The sequence below is a fragment of the Euphorbia lathyris genome, chromosome 5 (assembly GCF_963576675.1).
Source record: "Euphorbia lathyris chromosome 5, ddEupLath1.1, whole genome shotgun sequence".
Lineage (NCBI taxonomy): Eukaryota > Viridiplantae > Streptophyta > Magnoliopsida > Malpighiales > Euphorbiaceae > Euphorbia > Euphorbia lathyris.
This window is the reverse complement of record NC_088914.1, coordinates 15,880,059-15,900,104: the sequence shown is the minus strand read 5'-3', so window position 1 is coordinate 15,900,104 and position 20,046 is coordinate 15,880,059. Positions and strand designations below refer to the sequence as shown.

The following is a 20,046-nucleotide window of genomic DNA, read 5'->3' as shown; positions in this document are numbered from 1 at the left end:
GTCGCGATTTTTGGACAGTAGCTTCTAGACATATTCTTCCACGTGTACACCGAAGGGATTGTCGTTCGGAGGTCTAGAAGGTCTGTTTCGGATAGGGGCAGATTGGTAAACAGTTTCCATCTCTTTTGAAGTTGTGGGCACTTCGTTTGCAACGGTAGATTGATCATCGAAAGGTATTTCTTCTTATCCCTCTTTATATGAAATAACGATTAACGAATCCTATGGTTAAAAGGAAGTAGGCTAAAATTTTTATATTTCCGCTGCTATACCTTAGCCTAATTTCCTTCAGATGACTCTATGCCTCCTCAGAGTTCATCCTCTGTGCGAGTACCTACTAAGACCATACCGAGGGGTCGTGACAGACGTTTTGCTTCTACAGCAGGTTCGTCTTCGGGTGAGAAATTTAAATTTAATTATTATTATGTGATTTATTCGTGATTATTATAAAATATACGAATATAATAAATGAGTTTACTGTAATTTCAGGTAGCAGCAAGCGCTCGAGGAGTGATGGAGAGGATGACTGGATTGTGAAGACCCCGGTTCCTGGGGGTCCATCTGATGGTCTTGTGATCCCGAGCTTCCTGGGACATATTGCCAATGCTATCTGGAGCGGGCAGGATAAGGGCCTCCTCAGGTGTCAGACACGATCAGTATATTGTGGGAAATTGTGTGTATGGTACGGTGGTGCTTCTAAGCAGATCCAGAAGCGTATAGAGTCAACTGGATTGTCCCATTTACCCAATATCATGTATGGCCACATCGATGCGCCCCTGATTGCGGCCTTTGTGGAGCGGTGGCAGCCAGACACGTCATCATTTCACATGCCGTTTGGTGAGATGAGCATTATGTTGCATGATGTGTGGCAGATTTTGCGCATCCCCATCGATGGGGCTATGGTGATTGCTGATGCGAGTGTTGAGGAGCTTCAGCCTTGTGTGATGGAGTTGTTTGGTATGACTCGGGAGGAGTTGCTGAAGGGTCACTACTATAATGGCGGTATACGAGCGGCTTCAGTCCTGGATTATTGTCAAGGAGATCGGATTGCTGATGCACAGGCTACTGTTTGGACGTTTCTGATGCTCGGTTGCACATCGTTCGTGGATAAGAGTGGGGACCGCATTCGACCTTCTTGTCTGTTGGGGGTACAGGACTCTGTATCTGGAGCCATTGGACTCTCATGGGGCTCAGCTGCACTAGCATATCTATACCGTCATCTAGGTATTGCTAGCAGAGGAGACTGCAGGCAGATCATGGGTTGTCTGACACTGCTTCAGGCATGGATTTATGAGTACTTCCCGTGGTTCAGGCCTCAGCGAGAGGGAGTCACATTGGATCCAGCGATGCCGAGGGCTTGCATGTGGCCATCTATACCGTTGGAGAAGAGTAGGGATCGACTGAAATCATATCGCGTCCGACTTGATAGATTGACTGCTGATGAGGTACAATTTCAATTTAATTAAAAAAACCAAATTCATTTACTTGTATTATTTGCATGTTAATGTTGTTGTATACGTCTGTAGGTGATGTGGATGCCGTATGGTCCTGATGTCATTACGCATACCCCTAGGACGATATACGTTACAGGGATGTGATCGAGCCGTACATACCGGGGAGATGCCTTCGCCAGCTAGGTTACGTGCAGACCATACCCCGACCGATCTTGAGGCCGTTGAAGTCCGTACGTCCTTGGTCCAGCTTGAAGTATCGAGTAGAAGTGCCCGCCGATATGGTGGAGGATCTTTGGACCTCGTTTCCCGAGGCTTGCATGCTTATATTGTCTCGGTTCACTCTTGCACGGACTCCTTCGGACTGTGAGGAGCAGTACATGCCGTGGTACTGCCTACATTCACACCCTCAGCTACTACCGGATATGCCTGCACCCGGACCGATTATTCATACTCGCTCGAATAGCGAAGTGGTAAGTAATTTAATTTTTAATCAATTTATTTACAATTATCAAATTATATTAAATGAAGTGATATTTATTCATTTTGGGTTATTTCTTTTGCTAGTGGGTTAGCCGTTGGGTTAACTGGGGAGAAGGTGCATTGGACGCGATGAACCTTCTTGATGAGGATGTTGCGGCTGAATGGAGACAGTCGTACGACCAGATTTTGGATGCTTGGAATTCGGCCAAGTGATTTGTGGTTGTGTTTTTAGTACTTTTTATTATAAGTATATGGACGTTGGCATTTTAGTACTTTTTGGCATTCAGATAATATCTTTTATTATGTATTTGGTATTTTAGTACTTTAATTTTATAAGTACGTTGTTAATTATTATTTGTTAATTTTATATAAAGCTAACTGGATCAATCCAAATCAATACAGAATCAATACAGACACAATACAGACACAATATGTAACTCGAATGAACAAAACTGAGTCAAAACAGTGACTGTTTATTATCCAGAATCAAACAGAAATCAATCAGAAACATATATAAAGCTAACTGGATCAATCCAGATCAATATAGAATCAACCTGAAACATATATAAAGCTAACTGGATCAATCCAGATTAATACAGAATCAATACAGACACAATCTGTAAGTCGAATGAACAAAACTGAGTCAAAACAGTGACTGTTTATTATCCAAAATCAAACAAAAATCAATCAGAAACATATATAAAGCTAACTGGATCAATACAGAATCAATACAGACATAATACAAACACAACCTGTAACTCGAATGAACAAAAATGAGTCAAAATAGTGACTGTCCTAGCTGCATATATAAAGCTAAATGGATCTAAGTTGAACCAGTCTTGTCCATTGTGCTGTCCTAGCTGCATAAATGCGATCCCACCCTTCAACGCTACGTTCATGGTGTTGTTTCCACCATTTTAGTACATGGGGGATTGGAAAATTAGGAGATAAATTTAAACGAATATAGTGGCGACAGTGCGTACCCAAATGAGCTATGCAGATCTCTCGTTCTGGTCTCGTAGCAGTGGAAGGGGCATACACTGGTAAAACAGTACCACAAAAACTAGAGTTATTTCCACCCATGTAACCGAAAAACATTACAGCAGCATTGTACAATGTAGCAATCAGAAACAAGTCATCATAAGCAAGCATCCAATGCTCCTGCGAACAAGCTCCACCGTCCCAACTGATTCTATTAATTACTGCATCAACACCGTCAATTAACATAGATTCATACCGAGAACGGTTAGCAATTACTTCATTCCTAAGGTGATGCCTAACTGATTGCCACTTCTCTTCGGTGCCAAAAATATAGGAAGAAACAACACGGAAGCCATAATTTCCATCACCGCTACGTCGCAATATGTTTCAACGTAGGGCTTAATGATCCCAATTATTTTGTCAGAATGAACGAAATCATTAACTTCATACGTATTTCCATCTGCATTGAGTGAAATAAGATATTGTAAACCGCACATAACTTATATTAAGTATAAATGAATTAGATATTGCAAAATTATATTACCTGAGGATGCAAAATTATGGACAGATGATGAAGAGCTTTTCCTACCACTTCTACCACAGCTCATAGACGAACTACTAGAACGAGCACGTCCACGCCGAGTTTCGTTGTACTCCCAGGCACTAGGCATACGTTTTGTAGATTTACCCGCCTTCGGTCATCCTCGAACGTTAATTTTCACATCAGGTTCGGTGTAGTGTGCTTGATTAGGGTGTAGTTGATCATGTATAAGTATTGAAATGTTTCGCAATAAGGCTGGGTCACCTTTAGAGACCTGGTCGACTAAGGATTTAAAATATCTTTGATCCTCTGTCTGTTCATGACACCCTTCAGTTTCATGAGTCTGACCATAATTAATCAAAAGTGTTCTTCAGAACATATGAACCCTCTCAACACTGATCATATCGCCAGACTCATAAGCTTGTTTGATCTCGCATGCACATGGTATCTGATGAGAGGTTCTCAATACACATCCACAACGCGCATTCACTTCATGGCTCAAACTTCTCATGCGAGCTAACTCAACATTGATCAGTTGCATGCAGTAGTGTGAGACTTTGCATACCAGGTAGTTAAAGGGGAATTCGGAGTAAAAGACTCATTTACGAAGCCTGGACTGCTCAAGCATGTACCTAATAAGAACATAAACATACTATCAGTTGACTGAGATTTACAAATACATGATAAGAATACAAACATCTTCTAATAGAACCTATTGAAAATACCTGATATTAGTTGCCTGGGCTTCTATCTGCTTATGAACCTTCTGCCATACCGTATCCAGCGATCCTGTGGTTGTATTGAGCCATTGCTTTAGACTCGCATGTTCGCTCTCCACACGACAAGTGGTTGTGTTGCCAAAATGTAAGAAATTTTTCGTCCATGTAACAACAAACTTCTCCTTATGCACCAACCACGTCTCCTCAACGTACGAGATAAGAGTTTGGTACCTGCTCATCGAATCCTGCATCTTGTCCAGATTTTCCTCGTACTCCGCAATGGATAAAGATTCAATTAATGTTCTCCATTTTCCATTCTTGAATTTACCGGCAATTGATTTGTCTCCCGTAATTCTATACGCCCGATCTTCTACATCCTTGTTTATATGCCAGGTGCATAAATGTGCTGTATGTGGGAAAACCTCCAGAATCGGTTTCAACAACCCCAACTCCCTATCACTGAAGATAACAGCCGGGTTGAGATCAAACCCAATCAAAACCCTTAGCCGCTGCAGGACCCAACGACAACTTCCTTCAGTCTCATCTTTAATGATGGCATATGCGATCTTGAAATTGTTATTGCAAGGCGTCATCCCAATAATTTCAACAAATGACATTTTGTACTTGTTGGTTTTGTACGTTGAATCAATACCGATGTACCAGTGATAAGTCCTGAATAAATCTACTGGTTCTGGATGTGCCATAAACACATGTGTAATGACGCTGGAATCACCCTCAGTTTGCGTATAATGAGCATACTTGTTCTCAAGAGCAATATGATAGAACTGACTAGCCAAGTCTCTACCTTCGAACCCATCCTTCCTCATCTTATCTCTATAGTTGTAGACGTGTTTAATTGTTGGGTTGTCTTCAGGATGCTTTTCTTTAACGGCTGCTAAAATAGCACAAGGCTTTGCTTGAGCCGAACTCATATCTCGAACGATTAATTTAGATGCGATACTGAGTCCGCTCATCTGCCGACTTTCCTCTGGATACACACGTAACGAATGATTGTGATGACCAGTTAATCCAACCTTAGCCTTTATCCCCCAACCAGTAAGGTCTGACCGTTGATAGGCTTTAATCTCAAATTTACACCTGCACGCTTTAGTTTTAGTTTTTCGTATTAACCCTGCGTCATCTGTTTTCCCTCTGTAGCGTTCACCCCGTGAACATCTCAATTGCTTTTGCTTTCCACCATTTTTATGCGAAGATATTATAATCTCAAACCCAATTCGAATAGCTACTTGTTTTGCCCAAGTAACAGCATCTTCACACGAAGGGAAAACGGTGTCCGTTATAAAACGAGAACTGTAATCAATGCCGTCAGGTTGTCAATCTTCTAACGGTTCCTGAATATATAAAAAATGCATAATATGTATTAACAATACGCACAAAAATGTTAAAAAATGGCATTCGGGTGCATAATAGGTAGTAACAATACATGTAAAAATTTAAAAATATAAATTTAGGGCTTAGTCGGGCAGTCTACACGTTAAAAATTACAATTCCGAGCTTGTTCGGGCCTCGTATAGGCTAAACGGACAGGCTGCCCCGTTAAAATGCAAAAAATTGGGCAAATTATGCCTAAAGGGGCAGCCTGCCCGTTCCATCGTAGGTGGGAACGGGCAGGTCACGCTGCTCGTCCGACGGCGGAACGAGCGCTGCGTGCCGCCCGTTCCGCAGGCCGAACGAGCGGCGCATGCCGCTCGTCCACACGGCCGAACGGGCAGTTCGTCCGTTCGGCCGTGCGGACGAGCGGCATGCGGCACCCGTTTAGGCCAAATCCATTTTAAAAAAAATTCAAAATTTAATAAACGAAATTTTAATTTTAATTTATATCGTAGGATTACCTCGTGTACGAAAATCATGGTCTTCGGGAATGCTCGGGTCCATTTTCGTCCAATTAGGGTTTTTAGGCTTGGGATAGAAAGAGAGAAAAAAAAAGTTTTGGTTTTTGATAAAAAATTATGACAAGGGCATAAATGTCAAAAGAGTGCGGTGGGTGGAAAAAAAATTGCGATATATAGCAATACCCATTCTTTAATGATGGAAGTTGGATTTCAACTTGATGAAGAAATGTTTTTTTTTGATAAAATAGTAGGTATCATTTCATTAGATAAAGAAGTTCAGAGATACAGATACATGAAAAAAGAGGAATAAAACCTCATACCTATACAGGCTAACGCCAGTACAAGATCCATTACAGGAAGAAAAAAAACTACAAAGAGTAATAAAAATCATTAAAAGTAGAACTAATACAAAGAAAATAGAAACCATATACTCCTCGAAAGTCGAACTGCTGCAATCTGTTTTTCATCCTTCAAACTCTTCTGGACATTCGTCTGAGTCCTTTTCCATTGTGCAACTACGCAGATCTACAGATAAGATAAACCTTTTCCGCTTGTGCTAAAATCGAAAAAAGGATAAAAGATAGAAGTATGGCTAGCAGATGTAGATCTGACGAAAAGAACTTCGAAAAAGTAACAGATTTCAAACCATCTAAATTTACAAACTAAGAAAATGCAAATCTAAAACATAGATGGGAGGAGGAAGAAGGAAGACAAGCTTCCTTCTTCCTCCTTGGGATAGATTCGATTAGGAAGGAGTTAGGAGAAAAGTAAGGAACAAATGAAAGAAAAAGAAGAAAGAAAAGAGAGATATTTGGATATATTGTTTTACGGATGAAGAAATGTTTTAGCAGCTGGATGATTCAATTATCATATTCCACTTGGAGAAGCAGTTGCTGAAACTCAGTTCGCGACTAATTCTCTAAACGTTGTGCCTTGAGGTTGGTTTCCTGAACTTCGGATCATCTGATTGTCTCTCGTAGTTTGATGAACCGATGCAGATTATTCAGCTTTGTAGCTCTGGCAGTGTCTTGGTTGCATTTGCAGTATAAACAAACTTGAACATATGCTCACCGGCAGATATTCATGTCGTTAAATGTACATTATGTTGATAATTTCATTTTATTAGCACCGGAATTGGATGGAAATATCCGTCATTGATGCTTAATCCACGAAAATCTATAATTTTTTATATATTTATGTTGATTGACCTCTGGAGAATTTTATTCGGGTTAGCCACTGTTTGTGTTGCATAATTTTGCAACTTAAAATATTCGCAAGATTATCTATCTATTAATATTGTCCAAGGATTTGTGGTAAAGGTTGTTATTTGCCGGTTTGATTTCATTTTTGTGAAGCTACTTTTAACTTTCAATTTAAAACGTTTTGGTAGGAATTGGAAACAATTCTTTTTAGAAGAAAAATTAGCTAATGTTAAATATATAAAGTGAACAGCAAAATAGAAGCCTTAAATTTTATTTTTCTATTTACAACATTTAATGAAATGAAATGAATTTTGTTTAATGTATTGTAAAATCCAATCTAAATAGTTCCTTTTCTTTCATATAAAATCATACCGAGTCCTAGTGCCAGAGAAAATAAAAAGGGATTTTATTCCTAGGGAGTAGTGCTAGAGAATGATGGGAACAAAATAGGATAAATTACAGCCTTGACCATTGAATTTTGTCTATTGTTACGATATAGCCACAAAACTTTAAAATCTAACAAACAAGCCACTGAATCTCACATTTTGTTATATTTATGGCCACTAAATTTCAATCGTCTTAAAATTACTGTTGATGGTCTCAAAATTCAAGAATTAATAATATTCTAAACAACTTTCATTCTTGAAAATTTTCGTTTTTAGGTCATTTAGGTGTTATTTGGTTAGGAGAGAAATTTGAGTTTTAAAGAGAAAAATCTAAAAAAAAATGATGATTTTGAAAAATAAAAAATATGGTTTCATGGTAAATGTCGTTCTTAATAACATTAATTCTTGAATATTTTTATTTTGAGATCATTAACGATCGTTTTGAGAAGTTAGCTTTTAAAGTTCAGCGGCCATGGGCATAATTTACCCAAACAAAATAGCATTAAAAATATGCAAAAACAATAAAAATAACAGGATTATATGATACATTTGAAACAATAAAATTAATAGGATTATACAGTTTTTATCCAAACTAAAATATCCATATTTTTAACAAAGCGAAAACCTCAGTTTTCTCCTCGTCCCAAAACAAACTATTGATATGCAATTGACAAAAAGTGTAATCAAATTGATGTTTTAAAATTTACTATTTTTTTAACAATTGGATGATAACCGATTACTAAAATACTTTATTTTCATAACCGAACCGAACTAAATAAATAACTGAACTAAATTATATTTTCAGTTCCATTATAGGTTATTGATTAATTTCAATCTCCCCTAGTTGCATGGTCCACACAAGAGTGGGGTTTACAAATGATGTATTACTTCATGATTATAGAAAGTCTCAAGGCCATCAAATTTGTTTACGAGAGAATTTATATATCGCTCCACTATGGGGTTTATAATAATGGTAATGGAATCCAGCCTAAGTGGATGTGTTATAAAAATCGCTTTTTAAATTGATATTAGATACTGAATATATATTCTATTTTTTAAATAAAAAATTGCGCACAATGTGCTTAGATTATAAAGAAGAAAGAAAAATCTTCACCGGAGGAACTAGAAGTCGTGATATGATATACAATGTTCTTCCCAACCATGCTAGGTACACAAAGAAGTATTACGTTTCTCAAGATTTCAATAATACCAACATCGGTTTATGTGCTTTATATGAAGAGGCGAGGAGAAAATTGTGGAAGTGTGAAGAGATCTTCTAAGGGTTTGCCTACTAGGTTTAACCATTATTGTCCAACCCTGCCAAAGAAGTGACATCCAGTTGACGAGATTGCCAACATACTCGCCCTAGAGGATTTGGCATTAATCTCTATAGTTATAACTTTCGAGCCAACAATGTAATGGACACTAACGTATTCATTCTTTATAAAGTACACCTCGAACATAACTTCCGAGTGCCCTTATTAACTTTTTTTTTTTTTTAGAAATTTTACAGTACCTAAATCTCGCTCAAAGCTAAATAACTCACATCGCCTTGTCACAACTAGGCACCATATGACACCCTCGTCCTCCTTTAGTAAAAATGTATTAGGGTTTTATCAACGATTGCCATTAGATATGAAAATGATGGATGATGCTCAAAAAGTGTATACGCGTGACTAATGGAAAGTGCACCTTATTGTGATCAACTAATAAAGTGTAGGTAGAGTATCATCCCACAATAGAGTATCGATTTTTTTGTGTGAAACTAATAGAATATAAGCAATCAATTAAAGAGAGTTAGTACAAAACCAATTGTTTACTAAGTTCAGTTCAAACAACTAATTTAAATAAAGTGTAGCCTTGCAATTAGTTCACTAATAGAGGTTTTTATGTGTTTAAGGGATTCCCTTAACCCTAGATAAGAGGAATCATTTCATCATTGAAGTAAAGAACACCAATGAAAGATTTGCATAAATTAAGATGAAGAAGAAGATGATGAATACGAACTGAAAGTGAACCATAAAACCCTTAAAACTTACTCCATTTAGGTTATATACCACCATCACAAAACAATAATCACAATGAGTTTCTTCACTAGCTAAACTAGTAGGAGTTAATCCCAAGATATATGTATAAAACCTTACTTTAAAAGAGAAATATTGTTTGATTGACAAAAAGTTAACCATCTTTATAAAATAGTGGAGTTTAAATACTTCCCCTAAAAGAAAGACTAATAACGTAAATGCCCTTGCTAGTGTTATAAATATGATGTAACCGGCTAATTGTCAGATTTGTCTCCTTGGGGGAGGAAGTAATGTTGGACTCCTTCATAAGGAAGTAAACTCATGGTATCTGATAGGAAGGATTCGCCCATGTAAGCTTCGTCAGTCATGCATTCGCCTAGTAACCCACATTACCTAAAATGTAGCATCCGACAAGTATCGTTTGAATGTGGGGATCCGCGAAGGATGTTCTCATGACTTTGTCCAAGCAGCTCTTAGTTGTACAAACCCCACCACAAGTGCAATTAGTGAATTCAGATTGTGTATTGTGGATAATAAAATTCTCCTTGAACTAGATGTATTAATTGATGAAACAGAGGAAAATGACATAGAAAGACCAGTTGATGGAAAGTGTACTACCACTATATGAAATAAAAAACTACTATAATATGCACAAAAGATGCTATTTTAATCAACATATAAACTTTTTACCCAAAATTTAAGGTAACATTTTGAATTGTTTAGGGTCAAAATGGACATCAAGCCAAACAACCAAAATATAAGGCTAAAAAATTAAATAATAACGTATAAAAAAGTAGTTGAAGTAGAAGTACGAAATATAATGTGTTTTTCCTAATTAAAATTAAAATTTCATATCAATAGGATTATTTATTCATTTTTTTGGGGTCAATGCAAATCAGTAATTATGGAGAAATAATAATAAAAAACTGAAAATAATTGGTACTTACTTCATAGCCAATAATCACTGAATGGAAACCATCAGTCAAAAAGGCAACGAAAAGAGCAAGATGCCTCGAATCATCCTGACCGTCCATCACTGCACGTAAAAAGTGGGGCCACAAATCACAGTTCACACACAGCCCTCCATTACCCAACTTGACAGGAACTTGAACCATCACCACCTTTCTGATATGACCTTCATTACCACTTTCATCACCCGCGCGTTACTCTAACTCTCTTTCCCCAATTTTCCTTACCTATTTCGTTTTTCATTTTTATTATTTTTATTATTTACTCACATTAACGTCTGAAATCTTCCCCTTTTTTTCCCTTTCTTTCTTCTTCGCATGATTTCGGAGCTCCGGCTCCCTTAACGGAGCCCCAGCTCATTAACCATCTGCTATCTCTGTACTTTCTTGTCTTTCACGCTTAAGATCTTTCAATTTCTGTTTCTACCTTTTCAGATCTTGAATTTAGTTTCCCTTTTTCTTTGTTCCGTTTGTTAAGCAATGTCGAAACCGTGGGGTGGCATCGGCGACTGGGCCGCCGATGTTGAGCGTGAGGAGCGGGAGTTGGAAGCCGAGGCGGCGGCTGCTGCGGCTTCCGGTGGAGGCTCCGCGTCTCAGAACTTTCCTAGTCTTAGAGAGGCTGTGAGCGCTAAGCCTAAGAAAAAGAAAATGACGCTGAATGAGTTTTATAGCTCTTCCGGCGGGGTTAGTGGCGGCCGCGCGAATGAATCTAAAGGTTTAACTCCTGACGAGATGCTTCGGCTACCTACAGGTCCGAAGGAACGGTCTGCTGATGAAATGCAGTATGGACGGCTTGGTGGCGGGTTTTCCAATTATGGACAGGGTGGTCAGGGTTCAGGTCGTATGCGTGACCGCGATGAATCCGATGGGTCTTGGGGTGGTGGTGGTGGTAGAAGGCAGTATGGTGGATTTGATGAGGAGAGGAGAGGCCCTTCTAGGGCTTCTGAGTTTGATCAGCCCTCGCGAGCTGATGAGGTTGATAACTGGGCAATGACAAAGAAACCACTCCCTTCATTTGATTCTGGCCGGTCGAATCGTTACGGCTCCCTTGGTAGTGGTGGTGGCAGTGGTGGGGGCGGCGGAGGCGGTGGCTTGGGAGGTGGTTCTAGGGCTGACGAGGTTGACAATTGGGCGAGTTCTAAAAAGCCAGTAGTTGCTACTAGATCTTCCACTTTTGGTTCGGGCTTTCGTGATTCTGGACCTGAGCCTGATCGGTGGTCAAGGGGAGGAGGGAATCGTGAACTGGATCTGGGGCGGGAGAGGACTAGATTGGTTTTTGATCCACCTAAGGCTGATGTAGTTTCTGAAGAGTCAATTAAAACTGATAGACCAAATCCCTTCGGGGCAGCGAGGCCAAGAGAGCAGGTTTTGGCAGAGAAAGGATTGGATTGGAAAAAGCTTGAGTCGGACATAGAAGCTAAGAAGACGAGTTCACAATCCAGCAGGCCTACTAGTGCACACTCCAGCAGACCTTCAAGTGCACATTCTACAATGTCAGAGGGGCCAGCGCTGCAGCAAGGATTAGAAAATGTGTTGTCAAAGCCAAGGCCGAAGGTGAATCCCTTTGGAGATGCAAAGCCTAGAGAAGTGTTGTTACAAGAAAGAGGTAAGGATTGGCGAAAGATTGAACTTGAGTTGGAGCATCGCAGAGTTGACAGGTAAATATTCTGTGAAGGTTTTATTTGGCATTTTGTTGTACCATTTTGTTAGCTCGTGGCAACCATTTTAGAAACCATTACTGTTTTGTTTGTTGCATTCGCTAGGCTAGTACAATTTGACAGTTCTGAACGCTTAAAAGTACTTGTATGTCTAACCACCACTATATTGGCTTTTTTTTTCATCTTTTGTACGTTTTTGTGGGGTTATATCACATATTAGCCATCAATAAATACTACAAAGATCCTTTGAGATGCTCTATTGCAGATAAAATGCTTTCACCTATGTAGCTCTACTTATAGTTAATGGATGTTTTCATTTTCAATAGTACCTTTTGGACATTGAGAGCACATCAATTGGCACCACTGTGTTCTTCACTAGCGTGTTAATTACTCAGTATTGACCATTATTTTGTTCAAGGAGTCACTTGAAATAGTACATCTATGATTGTGTCCCAAACTTGTATTGCTAAACTTAACAAGTGCTACAGATAGTCTAGCTAGGGCAGAATCAGCTCTAATACTATGTAATCAGCAGTGGAGAGAAAATATTTCTGTATGTAATTCTAGAAAATGAGACGTGTGGTATACCTTATACAGTATACAAGTTCAATGGTAGTAAACTAGGAAAAAGTACTACACATTTAATCTCTATGATTAAGCTTACATTATATGCATTTCATAACAACTAGGACTATTTGTTTATTTACTTGACGTTGAAGTAGGCAATGAGGAGGGTGATATTGCAACATATGGTGGCTATTGAACTTCTAACACCGTATACAAGTTCAATGGTAGTAAACTAGGAAAAAGTACTACACATTTAATCTCTATGATTAAGCTTACATTATATACATTCCATAACAACTAGGGCTATTTGTTTATTTACTTGACATTGAAGTACGCAATGAGGAGGGTCATATTGCAACATATGGTGGCTATTGAACTTCTAACGTGCATGGTAGTGAAAAAATAGTATAAGTTGTGCTTATATGTTTTTCACTATCAGTTAAGTTATCTCTTTCCTACTATAGTTTGAAGGTTTGAAGCTTTGCCCCCAGTGACAATGGCGGCGGCTGCTGCTGGTACTTGTAGAATTGAAGAAAGAAAGAGATTAGATTTAGGTTTAGGTTTTTCTTTTATTTATTTTCTGCCTTTTAAAACGATGCCGTTCACTTTAGTGGAACGGAGTCGTTTTATTTACTGAAATAAAAAAAATAAAAAAATCCTAGTTCTAATTAGCTGCTCCCAAATCCCGATCCAAGTTCCCAGTCCCAATTCTCCAAAGTGACATCCACCCAAAATCCTCAGATTTAAAATATAAAACCAATCAACAATCACTCACCACTCTGCTCATCCTCCCTCCATGAAAAATAATGACTGCTTTAAAAGGGCTTTTTTTTTTATATTCTTTCTGTTGAATTTGAATATGGTGTTTGGTAGATTAATTTGGTTCTTCTCATATTTATAATTTGTTCCACATTGTTGTTAAGAATAGTTTAATTTAATTTTCTTTATATATTGAAACATTATTTCTGTTGCTTGTTTAGTATGTTTCCTTCGTTTTATAGCATAATTGTTGAAGATGCAATTTCTTCATTTTTCATGACTTTAATATTTGAGTTGAGTTAAATTAGTTAATGGGACAACTGCCAAATTTGATTCTAATGTGTTTAGTAAAGTGCAAATTTAGACCGAACTTATGAAATGGTCCAAATTGAACACTAACGTTTCCAAATAAGACCAATTTTAGCCAAAGATTTATTGACAAATTTGTTTAGAATCTTAAGATTTCGGTAACGTATGACTAAAATTGATCTTGATTGCAAACATTAGGATTAAATTTGGACAATTTCGAATATTAGGGCTAAATATGTATTTCACAAAAAACATTAACCCTTAGTTAATCTAAGGATTTTGAATTTGTAAATTTATACTATTAACGAACCTATATAGTTTGCCCCCACTATATAAAAATCCTAGATACGTCCCTGGACATCTGATGTTTATTTTGGGTCGCTTGCTTTTGCATCCTGTATTAGTATTACTCTTGCTATATTGATTTGTTGAACTGTTGATGTGAGAGCTCTTTCTAGACGCTTAAGATTGTTAACTTGTTATGAAGCTGCTCCCAGATGATAGTTTCTTAATTCCAAATAGTTGCATGGTTATGGCTAAGTTGCTTGATATTAGGCTGGTAGTATAACATAGAAAAACAAGTGTCTTGCACTTTGCACAAGCTTTCTAAAGGTTGAAGAAAATCACCTGACCCTAAGTAGTCAGGGTTAAAAAAAAAGGGACATGCTATGCCTTCATTTGCAACACTTGAACTTGAGCTATGCACTTCAGGATCTTCGTGGAGTTTTTCTTTTGTACTTATTTAGTATGTATGATCCTTGAACGGCTTTTCACTGAGTGTTTTAATTGATAAACTAGATCTGTTTGTGTTCACATTGCTCACCAAATTAACTTATTGGTCTACTTCATATATATATATATATTTATTAAAATAATACTTATTGCTCTAGTTTATTTGATTGGAGGACAAGTAACATTACACCAAGTCTGTGTTTGTGGATTTAGTGATCATGTCTTAACATGACTAAGTAACTAAAAATACTTGCCCACTAGTCTGTTGTTGGTGATTTCTCCTTTGAAGCTAGAATCGGTATGCATAGTAGTGACACTTCCATTTTAATTTGACTTGTGCATGAAGTAGCTCCTACACCATTTTCCGAATGAACAGTTTAATCACATTGAAGACCTATCCTATTAGCCTAGCTGGCTGGTTTCTTTGCTTAATTGTTTGCAGACCTTGGTTTTTTCTATTCATTCATGTATGATTCCTAAGTTGTAAGTTTCTTAAGTCAAGTTCCAAGATAACTTTTCCCTTTTTATTTTAACTACAATGAAATACATCATTGGCTCTTTTCCAAGCATCAAATTATTCACTCAGGTTTTTCAGCATTTATATGCTGTTGCAATGTAGCTGGTCTCTGAACATTTATTATGAAACAATTATATTCAGCCAGTTCTTTGGGTCTATTGTGGCTGTGCTGTCATTTGTGAATTCGTGTCTTGTCACTTTTCTTAAGCTATTGTTACAATGTTAAATGTGTAAATTAAGTTTCATTTGTTTTGTTGTTTGTTGCTATTGCCTGAGCTTCTTTGTCCTGCAACTTGCTAATACTTACGAAGATCACCCTGATACTGTTTACGCCACATGATTTGATCCTTTCCTTTTCATCTAATTACCTTACTGGAGTCGCATAACTTTTACCCTTTAAGGACTTCTCTCAGTTTTGTAACTTGGTTATCATTCTTTTCTTTTCTTTTTCCCTCTTCACTGATCAACATCTTGATGCATTCATTTTCTTTCTCATCTACTGCCTTCTAACAGTGCAATGGTTTCAGGCCTGAAACAGAGGAAGAGAAATTATTGAAAGATGAAATAGAGCAATTAAAGAAGGAACACCAGACTCTGCAAGATGGAAGTGGAGATCAGCCTAATATTCAAGTTATAATATCTGAAAAAGAAAAGGAATTAGAACAAATCATCCGTGATTTTGATGACAAAGTTCGATTTGGGCAGAAAGCTCTCGAAAGGCCAGGTTCTGGGGCTGGCAGGGTCATTGAAAGGCCAGGTTCTGGTGCAGGAAGATCTGTTAGTTACTCGGAAGGACCACCTTCTCAATCTGGTTCATTTGATGAGACCAGAAGTATGGACTACATGGATAGGCCTCGATCACGTGGCACTCAGGATGCATGGACAAGGCCTAGTGATGATAGAAGATCATTTCCAGGTGGCAAGGATAGAGGATTTTTGGGTAACAGAGAGTTTGACAGGTAAAATTATACTGGTAGTTTCTCTCTCTTTTATATTTAGGTTCTCCATTTTTCGTATTCGAGCAAGGACGATTGGCTGTTCAACCCTTAATCTTTGAACTTAGACCTTGTGAATTATAGGAGAGAGGAGGAATAAATATTCAAGCAACATCTGTTAAAATAATTGAAGCTTTCTGACAAATATGAAAAAAAAGAAGGGTTCTATTTGCTCAAGTAATTGGACTATATATAGGGGAACAACCTTCCTCCTAGTCTCAACCTGTTCGAAATTAACTAGAATAACTCTGAGTTCATAAGAGAGCTGTTAACATGGTTCTAGAATCTCATAGCTACTTAATTATTAAGCTTGAACAGTAAACTTCCAGACCAAGGTTCAAGGTTAAAAAAGATTATTATTAATTGTCAGCCAATCACTATGAATTAGCTGTGGTAAAGAGTATAGCACCCTTTTTTTTTTATATATATTCTTGGGTTCTTTCTTTAATTTATTTTGTTTTCGTCATTTAGATATCTTGAACAATTAGATAGGGGAATGCTTAGGTTATGTGTTAATTTTGTGATAATCAACATCATATCTTCTTTCTATTTGTGCCATTTTGCTATCAGTTTTGTTTATACTTTCATGTTCCGGTTTTCTTGTGAGAATCTAGAAGGCAAAAAGCATCTTGAGGCCCCTGAAACCAACCTGATATTTCCGATTTTGGTATATTGAGCCACTAATCTTTTATTTGAACACAATCCAGCCAAATTAGCTAATTGTAAACATCTAATTCAGTTAAAACAACGTTGCTCATTTCATCTGTGTCTGAAATGATATTTTTTATTGTGCGAAATAAGGTTTTTAGAGTTTCTCTATAGCCACATTCCATATAAAAAAACTGTTTTCGAACACAGATAAAATGAACAACGCTCTGCTAGTCGAGTTTTATGTTGGAAGCTGGCTTTTTCTTAGTCATCAGAGGGGTTTACTGTGACAAAAAGTAAAAGATCAGATGCTCAATTCACTAAAATTAGAATGATTAGGGGCCTCAGATGCTTTTTTCCAAATCTAGAATAAGCAGTTAAGCCATTGTTGTTTGTTTGAGAATAGATAATAGAAAAAATTGAATCCCTAATGTGAATATGATTATTGATTGGTAGGCCAAGTTCAAGGGAAAGATGGTGAGCAAAGAGATGGTGTAGATTCTTCTTGTGTTCAGCTTCTGACATCCTGATCCAAATAAACTTTTTTTCTTCATTGTTCTCTTGTTTTTTGCTCTGGGAAGTAGAGCAAGGATTATTGAGTTGAGTATTAATAGAGTTGGGACAGCATTAATCTATTGTTACATTTTCAAACCATGTAAAATTTCAAATTTTCCCCTCTTTTTTTCACTTTGGTCTGTTCTGTTTTGGAAAGAGCCTGTATTATTTGGTAGTAGGACTCAAGTCAAAACCAATCTTAAATGAATATTATTGGACTTTTGCTAGTTTATTATTCTACTCTTTTAAGTTTGGCTAGCTAGGATATGCTTTTTTCTTGTACCCTGTTGAGAATATTACTTTGCCTAGAGGCTGGCTACAACAGTTATTTGTGGTCCATTTTCTATTGATGCCTTCTGTATGTTACGCAGCTGATTTATGACTATACCCTATAAATTCTTAAAAGTTACTTTGAAATCTAGGTTTAAAAATTTCTTGAATTAATGTTTCTGCTGTTAATAAAATTGAAATGTATGATGGATTGGAAAAAATATTCTTTTTGTTTTTAGGGTAAATTCCAAAAAAAACCCCGGTGGTTTGGCCGATTTCCAAATAAACCCCTGTGGTTTGTTTTTACCAAAAAAAAAAAGAGCTTGGTTACGCCGTTACCCGAAAAACGAAAAATGGGTTAACAGTGTTAAAAATGCTGACGTGGCGAAGGGTAAATTTGGAAAAACGATTTTTTTTTATTTTTTTTATTTTTTATTTTTCTTTTTTCTTTTTTCCTCCTCCTCCCCTCTCTCTCTTCTCTTTCTTCTTCCTCTCTCTCTTCTCCTTCCTCTCTTTCTTTTTTTTAATCGGAAATCCCCAGATTTCTCTGGAAATATCCAGATTTCTCCGGAAATCTGGACAGATTTCCGGAAATTTGGAATCTGGAAAATTCCAGATTCTGGAAATTTTCCAGAAATCTGGAAAATTCCAGATTTCACAAATCTGGAAATTCTTCTTCTTCTACAGATCTTTTCCTTCTCCTTATTCTCCTCCTCCTCTTTGAATATTTCTAAATCTAACAGAATCTCTCACAGAAAATCAAGCAATCCCATATTCTCATTCTTTCATCATCAAAGCAAACCCAAAACAAAAAGAAAACAAAAGAAAGGAATTAAGCCCAACAAAAAGAAAAACAAAAACAAATGTTGAAGAAAAGCCTTAACATACACTCAATTTCAACTCACAAAACCATCCAAACACTCCTCAACTTCACTTCACTCTTCATCTTCTCCATTTCCCTCTTCTTCATCCATGGAAATTCCTCCGTTCAGGCTCACATCTTCATCTACGCAGGTTGCTCCCAAGAAAAATACCAAACCAATTCACAATTCGAATCAAATCTCAACTCCTTCCTTTCCTCAATCGTATCCTCATCCTCCGAATCAGCCTACAACAGCTTCGCAATCGGAAACTCAACTTCATCCTCGCCGGAATCCGCCGTGTTCGGGCTATACCAGTGCAGAGGCGATCTGAAAATCATCGATTGCTCAAAATGTATTTAAAGTGCGGTTAATCAGATCGGCCTTGTTTGTCCTTACTCTTATGGTGCTGCGATTCAACTTGAGGGTTGCTATTTGAGATATGAACATGGTGATTTTTTGGGGAAGATTGATACGGGTGTGAAATTTAAGAAATGTAGTAGGAGTGCGAAGAAGAAGGAGGAGGCGAACGCCGATGCCGATGAGGATTGCGACGGAGACGGAGACATGAGAGAAGATGAAGAAGGAGGAGGCGAAGAAGGAGGCGAAGAAGGAGAATCCCAGAAGCTAAGATTTGGGTATTTTTTTTATGTTTTTAATTTTCTTTTTTCTTTTTTGTTATTTTTATTTTTTTATTTTGATTTGGACAATTTTGTCCCTTGCCACGTCATCAGATTTAACGGTGTTAACCCATTTTTCGTTTTTCGGGTAACGGCGTAACCACGCTCCTTTTTTTTGGTAAAAACAAACCACATGGGTTTATTTGGAAATCGGCCAAACCACAGGGTTTTTTTTGGAATTTACCCTTGTTTTTATTATTCTCCATTGATAGAACTAACGAAGGTTGGTAGTTCTGAAGATGTTAGTTAGATACGTTATGTTTGGTAACGGAGGAGGATGAATATTCTGTTTATTTTCAAAATTCCTTCATCCGCCTTTCAAAATATATATATACTCACAAAGTTTTATGGTTTTGCTAAAAGAAAATGAAAAGACTTGAAAAGAAGAAAAGAAAAGAAAAAGCATTTTGAGATCCTAAAGGGCCTTTGATATTTGGTCGGGATATGGATAGATATAAAGATAGATGTTAGGATAGGCGCATAAATAAAAGATGAGGATAAAAGATGAGGATAAAATAAAAATGTGATAGTTGAAATTTATTATTCTATATTTGTTTTGTGGGGGTAGTAATACACATAAAATATATTTTATATTATACATATTTCAATTATATAATATTAATTTGAAAGATAAACTTTTCAATCTTGTTAAAATTTTAACTTGTATATATTTTGTCATAAATATTTTATGTATTAAAAAGTATTATTGTTTTTTTAGATGTAAAATGTAGGATTTAAATTCTAATATTTTATTCTTCAACCATTGAGTGATGTTATTAAGCTATTTTATTTCTATTGATTAAGATTCAATTTGTTCAATTTTTAGATTGTTGATTGATTAAATTTATACTTTATTAAATTTGTAATATTTTATGTTTTATATATTGATTC

The 20,046-nt window shown here is 37.0% G+C and overlaps 1 protein-coding gene and 1 pseudogene across 1 annotated transcript; both read left to right on the top strand.

Annotated features, from left to right (window-relative positions):
• Nucleotides 1-10,861: 10,861 nt before the first annotated feature.
• On the top strand, nt 10,862-17,580 carry LOC136228920 (eukaryotic translation initiation factor 4B2-like). The gene is made up of 3 exons (XM_066017417.1): nt 10,862-12,263; nt 15,675-16,106; nt 17,247-17,580. Exons 1-3 carry the CDS (start codon nt 11,086-11,088, stop codon nt 17,269-17,271), a joined length of 1,635 nt encoding a protein of 544 aa, XP_065873489.1. The 5' UTR covers nt 10,862-11,085; the 3' UTR covers nt 17,272-17,580.
• Nucleotides 17,581-18,142: 562 nt separating this feature from the next.
• LOC136230684 (plasmodesmata-located protein 8-like) lies at nt 18,143-19,714 on the top strand (annotated as a pseudogene).
• The last annotated feature ends 332 nt before the right edge of the window (nt 19,715-20,046 follow it).

Coding starts and splice junctions, on each gene's coding strand:
- LOC136228920 (XM_066017417.1), top strand. CDS start 11,086: ATGTCGAAACCGTGGGGTGGCATCGGCGACTGGGCCGCCGATGTTGAG. Junction 12,264..15,674: donor GAGCATCGCAGAGTTGACAG/GTAAATATTCTG, acceptor CAATGGTTTCAG/GCCTGAAACAGAGGAAGAGA. Junction 16,107..17,246: donor GGTAACAGAGAGTTTGACAG/GTAAAATTATAC, acceptor ATTGATTGGTAG/GCCAAGTTCAAGGGAAAGAT.